Source organism: Quercus lobata, chromosome 5, assembly GCF_001633185.2.
Source record: "Quercus lobata isolate SW786 chromosome 5, ValleyOak3.0 Primary Assembly, whole genome shotgun sequence".
NCBI classification, from domain to species: Eukaryota; Viridiplantae; Streptophyta; class Magnoliopsida; order Fagales; family Fagaceae; genus Quercus; species Quercus lobata.
Window position 1 is genome coordinate 33761694 of NC_044908.1, and position 14728 is coordinate 33776421.

The following is a 14728-nucleotide window of genomic DNA, read 5'->3' on the forward strand; positions in this document are numbered from 1 at the left end:
GCTTCAAAAGTTGAAACAAACGGGTACTAAGTTATAGTAGAATTTCTATATATCTTATATAAAAAAAATAAAAAAATAAAAAATAAATAAACTATTTACCTATCAAATGATTGAATTTAATTAAAGAAACTAGGAGCAACACAAAAAATTTGAATCTAAGCTTTATCCCTATAACAAAATAAAATAAATAAATAAAAAATTTCAAACAAATAAATTTTCAAAAATAAGGAAGATACAATGTTTAATCATAGGTGTTGATCAAACGGATAATACAAATTTGACAAGCATTAATTTATTTCACAAAACTATATTACTTCATATTCTAATGCACCCTTCCATGCAAATGGTGTTCCAATCCAATCTAAATTGAATCTCTTGACCCTTTACAAGAGTAGGCAACGTATCTAACAAAGTTTTGCAATCAAGAAGCTTTTCACCTTCAATCCCAGCAATACTCTTGATCTTTGCACCTTTAAAATGATGTCGCCAACAACAAGAAAAGTCCCTATCTTCTTTATCCAATATATCTTCACACAGCACCTAGAGTTCAAGTAAATTAGAGACAACTAATTAGTTCCAGCAAGTGTAATTATATTAAGACAAAGTTGACATTTTCTTAATCAACCTCATTGCTTAATCAAAATATTTGTATAAAGCACCACATATGACATGACTCAAATAACACTAAAAGGGGGCCAATAACCCACTTCTGGCTCTAAGCCCATTTAACATCTCTAGATAAAGTCGCATATGTGACATGTCTCCTCCAAACCAAGAACATTAAAAAATGTTTTTGCAAGAACATTAAAAAACCATCCAAAGCAGAGTTCTGTAATGCAAATTGGGCATCTACTTCATTGTCTTCAGAGAGGCAAGTGTTAACTACTTGCAACTTGTATGCTTCTTGTGGCAACTGATTGCACAATTGTTTGGTTTCTTCATATGGAATTAAAATGCTCATTCATCAAATTATTCATTTAAAAAAAAGGAATTATGCAGGGTAAAAGCTGTGCGTATTTCAAAATCATTGATAAAATTTTGAATTGTTTAACTTTTAGTTATTTCAGACTACCTGATAGTTTTTTAAAAATGGATAAAACTCCCTATCTACTTATGATACTGTGTATTAATAGAAGATCAAAAGTTTGTCAAAACTTCAGCATAGGAATCACATGAGGCTTGAGTGCTAGAATTCTAGAATATCATGGTCTTAAAATAAAAATAAAGTAAAATAATATAGGAATATAATGAGAGTATCATTCACAGATCATTATACATTTATTTGTATACTTCCATATAAATCTTTAATACTTAGTACCTTCTAAGAAAATTTCCTATCTACTAAAGTTTTTTAAGGCAAAATTTTATTCCAGCTGGACAAATTTATCGTACTATAAATACTCTCTAATTATCCCTAATCTTTTAAGCATGTTTAAACAAATCTTTAAATTTGAAAACAGATAATGTAAATGTACACACCATGTGTCTCAAAGCTACTGCCTCTTGCAGGGATATTTTATTTTGGGACAGACCTATTTGAGAGGTTTAAGTCTCAAATCCCCACGCTTTTTAGCTTGTCAGGTTGTGGCAAATAAGTAAAAAGTACAAATAATTTAACAAATTAATAATAATATTTACATTTTTCATCCTATTTGTGCACAACCAAACCACTGCAAATCTTTTTCTCAAAAAAAAAAAAAAAACCACTGCTAATCTACATCATAATTGCCTTCTGCTAAAAAAACACCGACCATATTTGACTTGAAATTTTCAAAGGTTCTTGGGGGATAGAAATCATGAAAATATTTTATCAAGTACTAACTTCACCAACCTTTTTTTATAGTTGACGGAAACTAACACTAGTTACGGGTCATCAATGGGCTGGATCGACCCGGTTAGGCCCATTTTTACTTTGTCCTTGGGCACAATAAACTGGACATGGAGGGCTATTAAAATCATTCACAAAATGCAACCAGACAAACACACTACTTTATTACTTTACTGAAATGCAAATGATTTTATGAATCCTAATTGTTCGACATTAGAAAGGATAGGTTTCTCAAAATCAGAAACCACATTTCCCACATATTTTAATTATCTGTATCATTGTATAAAGTTCATCACCTAACATGCAACAGATGATATAATTAATTAGAGGCACCCTAAAATCTTCTAGTAGAAGAAAAATCATACCTTTATGCACTTCTTCCCGGACTCCAAACCTGTTGGCAATGACAATTGTTTTGGACGACAACTCCAAAGCAAGCCATCTATAAGACTTCCACAATCTATTGACAGTGCCGACATCCGTACCTCTAGCATCATAAGTTCAAGTTCGAATGACGGAGGAAGTGTAATTCCTCTCAAATCTTCAAGATTAAATGTAACCTATAATTCAATGAAAAGTAAAAAAATGTTTCAGAATACAAAAGGTGAAAATGAAAAATATGAAAAGACGTTAAAGAAAGAAAATAGGTGAAAAAATAGATATATTTGCATTAGTGGACATACCTCTTCACAAATGACTATTAGCTTCAAAACTTTTCTTTGATTTGACATTGCTAGAAATTCCCTCAACTTAAGGAACCAAAGAGTGTCAACAATATTATATAATACAAAAGTAAGCTCAAAAGGACATGGAGCATTCTTTGGAAAAATCATAGGAAATACATTCTCTAGACTGAAGTATTTGAATGATGACAGATTTGGACTATCAATTTCAAGCTCCAACAGCTTTTCGCATGTTTCAAATGTTAACATTCTAAGCCTTTGTGCAGAAATCTTGACCCTTTCCAACATGATGCAGCCACTAACCTCCAAAGTTTCAAGGTGGGGGAATCTAGAAATATTGAAGTGAAGATTTTGGTCTGTAATTCTCAAATCTGTCAAGTATAATTCTTTCAAATTTTGGCATGCAGTGATGTCCAATAGACATTGGCGTTCGCGTGAATAATTAAAGCTGAAATGTTGAAGATTTGCTGCTTCAACTTTGATGTTCTCAACTTCTTGTTCGAGAGGAGTCACCTCAACCTTGCAAAGTTTAGAAAGTTTGGAGATCTCCAAATTTTTCAATCCGTGACATCCTACAATAAGAAAATCTGTGATAAAAGGGCAACAACGAATGATATCTTGGATAATCTCTTCGCTCACACAAAGATACCCAAGCACCAACTTCTGTAGGGAATAAAATTTCACAGCACTCCAAGTACATGGTTGCTCTAACTTACAACCATTTGTTGATTTTGCAACAAATATTGTTCTAGGAAAAGTATACCATGAATTCACTTCAGTTCTCACTTGAAAACCTATCTCCCGGGCATCATGTTCGAAGGCCAACTCTATCCATTTATCAACCAATGAAGCCAACTTGAAGTCAACAAGTGTCATGTGAAGTTCAAATTTCTGCATCTTCAAATTATGATCGTGAAATCTACTTAAAGATGTATCCACATTATTCATGAACTTTTCAACTCTTTTTTTATTATCTAGACTCGTATCGGGCATGATATTGCCCTTACCAAGAGCTTGATCAAAATCCAAAATCGGAAATGAAGACCATACACAATTCCATTTCTTGGACAAGAGACAAATCTTAGTTGCCTCTTTTCGGGGTAGGAAGGACAAGATGTGATGCAAGATAAATTCAGGCAAATCGGATGTTCGATCCACGACATCAATCTTTTCGTCCATCATGTGTCTCTCTATGCTCAGCAATTTTCTACCTTCTGCTTTTACAAGGATTTTCAAAAAGCAAATATAATTAAAAAGAAGCCCGATGGTACAAATGTAATCAAAATGTTTATAGTTTATCTAAAACAAACGCCTCAGAAATCAAACACATGTCATATATCACTATAGGTATAAAATTTAGTAACTTAAAGGTTAGTGAACTGAAGTAGAATTTTTTGATAAATTTGTTTCAAGCAGTATTATAAAAAAAATCCAAAATTTTAATGCAAAAATCCCACAAATGAACAAGATATTCATTAAAAGATAATGAAATAATACAAAAAGAAGATAACAATGAAAATAAACACAATGATATTCAAACATGTAATATAAAAATTCTTAATTATATAAAAAGACTAGATTTTTTTTTTTCCCAATGCTTATATTTATTATTATTGATTCAATAAAAAAGCTAAAAAAAATTACAAAATGCTATTTAAGATCGATTATGTCAAAAAAAGATTCTGTGGATAAACCATATTATAAATTTTAAATGAGATTTTAGATTTTAGTAAAACTTAAATAAAATAAAATAAAATAAAAATCTGAATTAGAAATTTTGAATTTAAATATACAAAAATGTCTCAAATTCAGAAATTGTTTACGAATGAATAATATGAAACAAGCAAGGCTATTCGCTCCCCTACCTGTACCTGCTACATGTTAAAGTTCATAAAAAATTAAACTTCTTTAATCTCAAATACTAGTAATAATAAAAATTGATCTCTTTTCGTCTAAACCTTGAATAATAATTTTTTTTTTTTTTTTGTGTAAATATAAATCAATGACAGATGTTGATGAAACATTATTGTTTATGAAACCTAACATAGTTTTCATCAAAATAAATCGAATAGGTTGTATCAATTGCTACAAACATGTCGTAAATTAAACGACCAAAAAATATTAACCGACAAAAGAAAAAGAAAGAATTACCTATTGATCTTCTCATTCAGCAAAAAAAATAGTAATCTTCTATCTCAGACTCTGTTTCGACTCTCTTCTGCACCACACCAATTCTACGACGTCATATTTATATTTATATATAGATGTCTGCAAAATCATACCCGTGGTCTCTACGCGGAATCCTAGTCCAAAATGACTTTTAAATCCTTTTGACAGAAGAAAGAAAGGACTTCTACTCCCAAAGAAAGTAGGAAACAGCAAAAGCAGAAACCTAATATAGTGTGCGTTTGTTTGGACTTTTTGAAGCCCAAAACGCGCATAAATAAAAAAGTGGACAAGAAAATGTGTTTGGTTGAGTCCAAAACGTAATTTTTTAAAAAAAGTTACGTTTTGGGCTCGGGCAAAATGCAAGTCCGAAATGCGCTGGATTTATGGACCTCTGAGGTCCATAAATCAAGGGTGAGTTTGGTCCAATATCCCAAATATATTTTAGAGAAATTTTCTACAATGCGAGCCTCAAAGCACGCGGTAACTTGGAAGCATTTTTTTATTTTTTTTGTTTCATAAAAAGTTTAAAATAAATTTTTGTTTTTTGAAAACGTGAGTTTAGATAGTTGGATTATTTCAAATACTTGAATGGATTGTGTTCCTATTTTATAGACAATATTTTAGTGCAATTGAGACATGTATTTTTATCTGATTATCTTCTTCTTTTTTTCTTTTTTCTTTTTTCTTTTTTCTTTTTTTTTTTTAAGCCTAGTTTTATCATTATCTTGATTTTAAGGGTATTTTTGAACTAACAAAATATCCGCACATGTGATGAGATTTATTATTTTATTATTTTGAGTTTAATATAATTTTTTAATTTGAATTTATCTATTATTAATGAGATTATATCAGAAATGATTTTTATAAAACTAAAATTTAGAATTTGAAATTGAGTAAATTGTTGAGTTTAATATATGCAAGTGTGCTTATTTTCAGTAAAAAAATTTCTCATAGTTTTTTTTTTTTTTTTGGATTTTTTTGAATTACAATTTTAACACATAAGATAGGACACCATCACCAATTAATATCTAATTTTTTTAAATATCTAATTTTAGTATTTTTATGTAATTTTTTTTATTTTAGGTTTAGGTTATTTATTTCCTTCTTTTTATGTGTTTTTTATATTGTTTAGTCAAATTAGGGTTTTATATGCTTTCGTAGCCGCCTTAGGGTTTCTAGTTGTCCTACGTTTTGTTTTTACTATTTGAACGCATTATAACCTCCAAAGGCAATTCAATTTTCAGACTATTATTAGTAATAAAATTGCAGAGTTTCTCTCAAACTTTTCTCTAGTGAATTCTTGTTTACTAACAAAAATTATTACAATTGTTTCAAAATATAAAATTTTAAAAAAGTTAAAATTGACAAAATCTAATTAAGATCAATTATGTTTAGCAAAATTTAAATACAAAAACGCAATTAATAATTTTAAATATTTGGCTCTCCAAGCCAACTAGACAAAATTGACCGTGGTGGGTTCTAAAAAAATTGACTAATTGTTCCCCTACGTATCTTGACAATGAGATACCAACAAATTCTTATGAAACATTAGTCTTTATCCTCAACGTATAATAAGTTGAATGTGTAGTCAACAGCAAACGAAATTACTACAAACATTTTGCAAATGACAAAATTTAACTACAAATTTGGTTGTAGCCTAACCTTATTCGATAAAATAAATATTACTATATATTTTGAAAATCTAACATTGAATTGCATATTCTTTACACTCATAATATATGATGATGCTGAAAAATTAACAGTAAGCTACACGGTCATCACATGCTCGAAACAACACCTGCACAACACAAAAAAGAGAAGACCTCGTAGAGAGAACAGTGTGGTACTAGCCAAATACTTTCCGAAGGTCAAATTAGAATTTCTCACAATTCTGGAGTGCCAGAGTAGGTAAATTATGCGTACTTTGATTAATGAGGGTATTGGGGTTTTTATAGTAGTAGAGGGTTGACATCTTTTCCTTGCTGTGTAAAAGTCTTTTCTTTATAGGAATCCTTACAAAGCGTATATTGTGGAATCCTTTCCTTGTAGGAGTCCTTTTGATTAGCACTAAATGTGAAGCGTAAGGTATTTCCTTATATATGCAAATGTGGAGATCAAGCTTGTCAGGGTCGTCAGCTCTACTTGATTCTTCAGCTTTCTCGTCGTCAGCCATCCATACCCTTTTCCTAAGGTCATCCTATCAACTCTGAGGTGCGCTACGTGATTTTCTTAATGTCGTCACCTCCAATGGATCCCGACGAGTTTAATTGGGGTGTTACTTTATACCTTTTCAAGTGCGAATACTATTACTACAATTTTTCCCTTTATCAGCAGCCCCCTACTCCATATCCTCGTCAGCTTAAACTGATGGGTTATGGAGTTAGACTTTTATTGCTAATCTTCTTCTTGGCCAGGAGAGAGAAAAAATCATTTATGGGTGACTCCTCGAACAGCCATCATTAAATGCTCGGGCATGTGGCGCATTTTGGTTGGTTCCGCTTCTAGACGAAGGCGTCGCTTCGTCTTCTGTGCACTTTCCCCCTATATATAACTCGCCTCCTCCCCTTATTTCTCCTATTTTATCCTTGCTGATTTCTGGAGAGAAAGCTTGTCACTTTTACTCCATCGATTTGTTGACTCCATCACTTGTGCTGCTATTGTCGCTTTCGAAACCATTACTTCAAAAGATAGACTTGTAAGTTCTTTTCTCCTTTTCCTTGTACGTATGTTTTTTATTCTAATTGATTAACTCCCTAGTAAGGCTGTCATCTTAGGTTCTTAGAATGAATCCGTCTCTTGTAAGTAGTCAGATGTCAAGCGAAGCGACGGGTGAGAAGTCGTCAGTCCGCGAAGGAGCGGGCTACAACGAGGTATTCGGTTTAGGTCATGAGACCGAGGGTTCTTCCTGGTCGTTAGAAAGGGAAATGTTAGCCCAATCTCCTGACGAGAAAGTTGAAAGTTATGGAGGGAAAGGTGAGGAAGAAATAGTAAGTAAGGAGGGTGAAGTTGAGGAGGGAGAAGAGGAGAGGGATAGTGATAGAGACGGAGATGAAGGTGACAAGGAATCCAGTGAGGGAACTTTAGGAAGTCCTAGAGGCAACCATCCCTTCGTCCTTCCTGAGGATTAGGCTGTCAATAAGTTTCTACCAAAAATGAGTAACAGGGTCTTTAAGGAGTTGCGTACCCGTTACCAAATCCCAGACCATATCCTAATCCGTTTTCTTAGAAAAAACGAACAATGCTATATAGGGAGGACTACAGACGTCGGTATGTATGACGCCATATTTGTTGCGGGGCTTAGACTACCATTGACTGCTTTGCACTGTCAATTGGCTGATTTTATGGGGTTGTCCGTTAGCCAAATCGCTTTGAATGCCTGGAGGATCTTTATAGGTGCTGAGATCTTATAAGGTCGTTTGAGTGGAGGGAACCGTCAGCTTTTGTTGGACGAGTTCTTCTACTGCTACAGACCCCAGCACATCGTCTCTTCTAAGGGGACATATCATTTTGCCGCCAAAGAGAAGGACTTGAGACTAGTGTTTGATATGCTAGACTCTAACAGAAACTGGAAAAGTAGATACTTTTTTGTCAAGGGGACGGATTGGGTGTGTCATTAGGAAGAATGGGAGATGATGCCCTGTGGTTACTTTGACAACACTTGGGCTTTTATCAAGGATTCAAGTTAATCCCATCTGCTCTTCTTCCTTTGTTGGTTCATTCCAAGCTTTTAACACCGTCTGTTCTCCTTGTTTTCAACTAGCATTCACCCTCATATTACAGAGGAGCAAGAAGACTTTATTCGTTGGGTAACAGAAATTCCTTTGGACAAGCGGAAGTGTCGAGATCTCATCACGCTTGACACTTTGCACGCTTATTGCAGGGTCTTGTGCCAACACCAAAAGCTCTTAAATTGGATGAATACTCTCGTCTTCGTAAGTAGATTTCCTACCATCCCCGTCACTTTTATTCTTACCGTATGCTTTTCCAACGTACGTTTGTTGTCTTTTTGTAGAAACGGAGGTGACTAGACAAAGAGTGAGGGTAGTTGCTGCCAGTAAAAAAGAAGAAGAAAGGAAGGCTAAGGAGGGGGCCTCCTCATCAGCCCCCAAGGCCGTTGCTAAGGGCTCGGCCAAAAGGAAGGTTGATGGGAAGGACGACCGTCCTCCCAAGAAGGCAGCAGTCACCCTTGGAGAGGAACACCTCAAGAAGTCTCCTCCCAAGTCGAGTCGGGGCGTGGGCAAGGGAGTGATGACTTCTTCCGGTCCCGTCATTGAGGGACCCTGTCGCCTTCTGACCCAAAATGATTACGCCATCAAAGGAGTGGAGTCCTTCATAAAGTCGACGGACATAGAGCCTTGCGATTAGCTAGGAACGGAGGACTTAGGGGCATCGGCTCTTTTTGACCTCACTCGGATAGGTTTACTTTCTTAGCTAATTATATCTCGTCTCTTTCCATCCATTGACTAATGACTATATCCTTTTCAGGCTTTGGTGCATGTTAAGGCACTTCAAGACAGGTGTGTTGCCAAAGAGGGGTTGTCACCAAGGTTAGGAAGAGTAATAAAAATTTACTGGATGCGTAGGAGCAGTATAAGGATGCTCTCCATACTCTAAATAGTGAGCTAAAGGAGTTTAAAGAGAAGTTGAAGGAGGCAGGTCATTAGAAGGAGACATTGCAGGAAGAGTTGTCGACCTTGCGCGGGAAGGTGGAGAAGGCTAGGGCCAACGCTATTACGAAATTCAAGGCGTCTCAATCATTCGTTGACTCCTATACTGAGTATTATGGTACTAGGTTTGAGGACTGCCTTAAATAGGTCACGTCCTCCTTCCCAAACTTGGATCTATCTGGGATTACCATGGATGCCCCCATTTCGTCGACCCCTGCTGGTGACGCCATCGTTGATGAGAGTGACGACTCTACTGAACCAGATCTCCCTTCCAAGGATGATGGCATCATCCTTGCTCAACCTGTTCTGAATCCTCCCGTCACCACTTCCAACCCATCCATTGAGCTCTTAGACGTGGAGAACCCTTCTGCTCAAGATAAAGACAATAAGACCCCAAATGGCACTTCTGCTATTCAGCCATAGCCTTTATTCTTTGCAACCTTTATATTTCATTTAATTTTCAAACAATGTTTAAATGCCCTAGCATTTTTTGGGCTTCATTTGCAAAGACTTTATTTTATATATGGTATCTTATACTCTTTGCTTTTAACATCGTGTAGTTTTTTACTAGTTGACATTTGTATGCTTGTATGCTATTTTCACAAGTTGAATACGAACCCATCTTCCTTACACGATAGGCTTATCATCTAAGGATGTCTACTTTGTAGACTTGACCTCGTTTCTTGGCTTTTTACTGAGTCCATCAGCTTGGTTAGGTCCGTCTACTTTCGTGCATAATTATGGACTTGTCTACTTAGTTATAGGTCCGTACACTATTTTGTAGATTTATAATCATAATTTGTTCTACTAGAAAGAACTTTCCCATTTTAAGGATTGAAAGATCCGTCTACTTTATAACCTAGTCAACTTTCATGGATGTCTGACTTATGGACTTGGGAAACTCATCCACTGTTAAGTAATGATTTTTTCCTAAGGCCGTCAGCTTCAATGACCATTTTTAAGTAATGGCAATTTTATGAAGCCGTCAACTTTAATGATTTTGTCCACTTTATTAAGTAATGGATTTCATTCATTGAACCCGTCCCCTTTATGAACTTTAGTTTGTCCCTTTTGTGGGTTTTTATTGAACTTGTCCGCTTTATGGACATGATGAACTCATCCACTTGGTGGACAATATGCTCGTCCGCTTTATGGTCTTGATAATATTTCATCCGTCTAGGATGAAGTCGTCCACTTTATGGTCTTTAATAAGCTCGTCCACTTTATGGACAATAAGCTCGTCTACTTTATGGACTTGATAATATTTCATCCTTCTGGGATGAAGTCTTCCACCTTATGGACTTTGATAAACTCGTCCGCTTTTAGGGACAATAAGCTCGTCTGCTTTTAGGGACAAGATAGCATTTCATCCTTCTGGGATGAGGTCATCCACTCTATGGATTGCATTTAGGGTCGTCTACTTCGTGGACTATTTTTTGTAGATAAACACTTTAGCCATATTTGAATAAACTCCTCTTATTATAATAAACCACGCATTCTTAGAAAAAGTAGTTTTTAGAAAGAAGAAGACCTACCCTTTAGGCTTAAAAAGAGTTATCGTAACAAAATCTAAAAATAGAAAAACTGAAGAATGTAGCTAATTTTAACTAAGGTATGCTAAAAATAAGGGGGTGCCTCTCTTCATGCCATCCTCTTTACTAGTAGTACTTTCGCAGGTGTTCAGTGTTCTATGGGTGGTGTAGCTTCCATCCATCCATCGTCTCCAGGTGGTAGGTGCCCTTCCTCTACCATGACGTGATTTGGTAGGGTACTTCCCAATTGGGGCTAAGCTTTCCTTGGGTTGGGTCTCTAGCAGCGTCCATTACCTTTCTCAAAACGAGATCTTCGACCTGATAATCTCTGTATTGGACTTGGGAGTTGTAGTGCTTAGCCATGCGGTCCTGGTACTGCGCGAGCCTTTGTTTTGATGTCGCCCTGACTTCGTCAATTAAATCAAGCTATAGACGCATAGCTTCATCATTTCTTCTTTCATCATGGTTGTCCACCATGTAGCTTGTGAGACCGACTTCGGCTAGAATGATTGCTTCACTTCTGTACGTTAGCTAAAATGGTGTTTCGCCTGTGGGCATCCTCGTCGTTGTCCTATAGGCCATAGCATGCTTGGCAACTCTTCAAGCCATATGCTCTTTGCCCCCTTGAGTCAAGTCTTGATAATTTTAAGCAAGGTTCGGTTCGTGATTTCAACCTGTCCGTTTGCTTGAGGGTGGGTAGGGAAGGAGTAGTGATTTCTGATTCCTAACTGCATGCAAAAATCCTGAAAAGAGTCATTGTCGAATTGTTTCCCATTGTCCGAGACTAAGACTCTAGGAATCCCAAACCTACATATGATGGATTTCCAAATGAAGCTTCTCACGTTTTTCTCCGTAATGGTGACCAAGGCTTCAGCTTCCACCCATTTCGTGAAGTAGTATGTGCCTACTATCAGGAACTTCAGCTGTCGCACCGCTATTGGGAACGGCCTAATGATGTCTAAACCCCACTGAGCGAACGGCCATAAAACTGTCATAGGGGTCAATTCTTCGGACGGTTGTATTATGATATTACTGAATCTTTGGCATTTGTCGTAGGCTTTGACATAAGTTTGAGCATCTTTTTACATGGTGGGCCAATAGTACCTCGCTTGAATTGTCAACGATCGTGACCCTGAGTGATTTCTGCAAATCCCTTCATGGACTTCTCTCATGACGTAGTCCACTTCCTCGGGACCCAAACACCTTAGGTATGGGTAGGAGAAGCCTCTCTTGTATAGGACGTCCTTCATCAAAATGAACCGCACAGCTTAGACCTTCAGCTTTTGTGCAGCCTCCCTTCTGTCTGGTAAGACGCCATTTTTCAAGTAAGAGATCAACGGCGTGGTCCAATTGCTTTTGGAACCTATCTCCTACACATCGATGGTATCTATTAGTGGAGAAAACTGAACAAAAGAGAGTATGTTATCAAGGGTAGTCATATGTTCGGCTGAAGCTGCTTTGGCAAGGCGGTCGGCTTGGTCGTTCTCTCCTCTTGGCCTTCAGCTCGTCTACCCTTCTCCTTACTTGATCCAAATATCTCTTCATTCTTTCTCCTCTGCATTCATAATCCCCGTTTACTTGGTTAGTGATGATCTAAGAGTCGCAGTAAAGAATAACTCTTATGGCTCCTACTACTTTGGCGAGATCAAGCCCTGCCACTAAAATTTCATACTTTGCTTTATTGTTAGTGGTAGGTAAGTCGAGGCAAACCATACATTTGATTAGGTCCCCTTCGAGAGAGAGAAGTATGACACCTACACCCCCGGCCTGCGTGTTGGACGTCTCGTCTGTATGTATACTCCATTGCGGATATTCATCTGCCCCCTTGTCTTCCCCATTGGTGAACTCTGTTATGAAGTTAGTGACGACCTACCCTTTGATGGCGGTGCATGGGCGGTACTGAATGTCGAACTTGCTTAACTCTATCACCCATAGCACCAACCAACCAGCAGCTTTGGGGTTGCTCATTACCTGTCGTAAGGGTTTGTCGGTTTGGACGATTACCATGAGGGCTTGGAAGTACGGCTTGAGTTTTCAGGCTGCTGTAACTAAGGCGAAGGCGAGCTTTTCCATGGGTGGGTACCTCTCCTCAACACCATGAAATGCCCGGCTGTTGTAGTACACGGGCTTTTGAACCTTGTCTTCTTCTCTTACCAAGGCCGCGTTGACGGCCGCCAGGGAGATAGCCAGATACAGGAAGAGCTCTTCTCCCAGTTATGAAGGACTTAATAATGGTGGGGAAGAAAGGTAGGCTTCTAGCTCTTCGAATGCTTGCTGACACTCGGCTGTCCACTCAAAAGATTTCTTCAGCATGTGAAAGAAAGGTTAGCACTTATCCATCGCTCTTGATACGAACCTGTTCAAGGCAGCTACTTTACTGTTTAAACTCTACACTTCTTTCACTTTCTTCGAGGGGGCCATCTCTACTATGGCTTTGATCTTGTCTGGGTTGGCCTTGATACCTCTTTGAGACACCATAAAGCCTAAGAACTTTCCCGCTGTCACTTCGAATGCACACTTACTCGAATTAAGCTTTATGTTGTGGGAGGGAAGGGTGCCGAATGTTTCCTCAAGATCCTTCAAATGGTCTTCTTTTCTTCGGCTTTTTACCAACATGTTGTCGATGTAGACTTGAACATTCCTCCCAATTTGGTTCACAAATATCTTGTTCATGAGCCTTTGATACGTTGCACCCACGTTCTTAAGGCCGAATGACATTACTTTGTAACAAAAAAGACCCTGGCTAGTAACAAATGAAGTCTTCTCTTGATTTGCTTCATCCATCTGAATCTAATTGTACCTTGAGAAGGCGTCCATGAAGCTCAGTAGCTGGTGCTAAGCTATAGAGTCTACCAGTACGTCGACTCAAAGAAGGGGGTAGCTATCCTTGAAGCATTCTTTGTTCAGATTCGTGAAGTCTACACACATCCTTCATTTCCCATTGGCCTTCCTGACTATCACCACATTCGCTAGCTAGTTGGGATAGTATACTTCCCTGATAAAGCCCGCCTCTTTAACTTACCGACTTCTTCTACTATTGCTCGGTCTCTCTCTTAGGCGAATACTCGCTTCTTCTGCCGGATGGGTGGAAAGGAAGATGACACATTTAGCTTGTGTACTATGACTGATGGGTCGATTCTTGGCATGTCTTCATGACTTTAAGCAAACACGTCTTGATTCTCCTTGAGGAAGGCTATGAGCTTTTGGCGAATCATTGGGTTGGCGAAAGTGCCAATCCTTATGGTTCTGTTCGATCTGGAGCTATCGAGAGGTATCTCCTCGAGCCTTTCTACGAGGTCTACCCCCGTCCGTTGTTCTTCTATACTCAAGGTTTGTAGATGGTCGTCCATCTTTAGCATCGCAATGTAACATTTGCACGCAACTACCTGATCTCCTCGTAATTCCCCTACTCCGTTCTCCGTGGGGAATTTAATCATCAGGTGGTAGGTTAAAGTTATGGCCTTCCATGAGTTAAGGGTTGGTCATCCTATAATGGCATTGTAGGCAAAGGAGCAATTGACAAAAAGGAATGTAACATCCCTAGTGATTTGCTGAGGATAGTCCCCAATTGTTACAGGCAATGTGACCGCGCCAAGGGGGTATACCTTTGTTCCTCCAAACCTAACGAGTGGAGCGTTGGTTAGGACTAGGCGTTCTCTGTTAATCCGCATCTGTTGGAACGCTGGGTAGTAGAGAATATCTGCGAAACTACTGTTGTCGACCAAGACTCGGTACGTTTTATAATCTCCTACTCAGATGCTAACGACGAATGCGTCGTCATGTGGGTGGTGAAGACTTCGAGCATCTTCTTCAGAGAAACCAATAATTGGGTTATCGACCCGTGGCATC

General features: G+C 37.6%; 1 protein-coding gene across 1 annotated transcript; it reads right to left on the reverse strand.

Annotated features, from left to right (window-relative positions):
- Positions 1-233: 233 nt before the first annotated feature.
- Positions 234-4856, reverse strand: LOC115989307 (F-box/LRR-repeat protein At5g02910-like). Its single transcript, XM_031112980.1, has 4 exons — positions 4663-4856; positions 2512-3725; positions 2194-2388; positions 234-540 (listed from the first exon to the last, which is right to left on the reverse strand). Exons 1-4 carry the CDS (start codon positions 4676-4678, stop codon positions 316-318), a joined length of 1650 nt encoding a protein of 549 aa, XP_030968840.1. The 5' UTR covers positions 4679-4856; the 3' UTR covers positions 234-315.
- Positions 4857-14728: the final 9872 nt, after the last annotated feature.

Excerpts from the sequence above, each read along its gene's own strand:
- LOC115989307 (XM_031112980.1), bottom strand. Across the intron at positions 2,389-2,511 it reads TAATAGTCATTTGTGAAGAG|GTTACATTTAATCTTGAAGA; the intron begins GTATGTCCACTA and ends ATTGAATTATAG. Across the intron at positions 541-2,193 it reads CCGGGAAGAAGTGCATAAAG|GTGCTGTGTGAAGATATATT; the intron begins GTATGATTTTTC and ends CTTGAACTCTAG.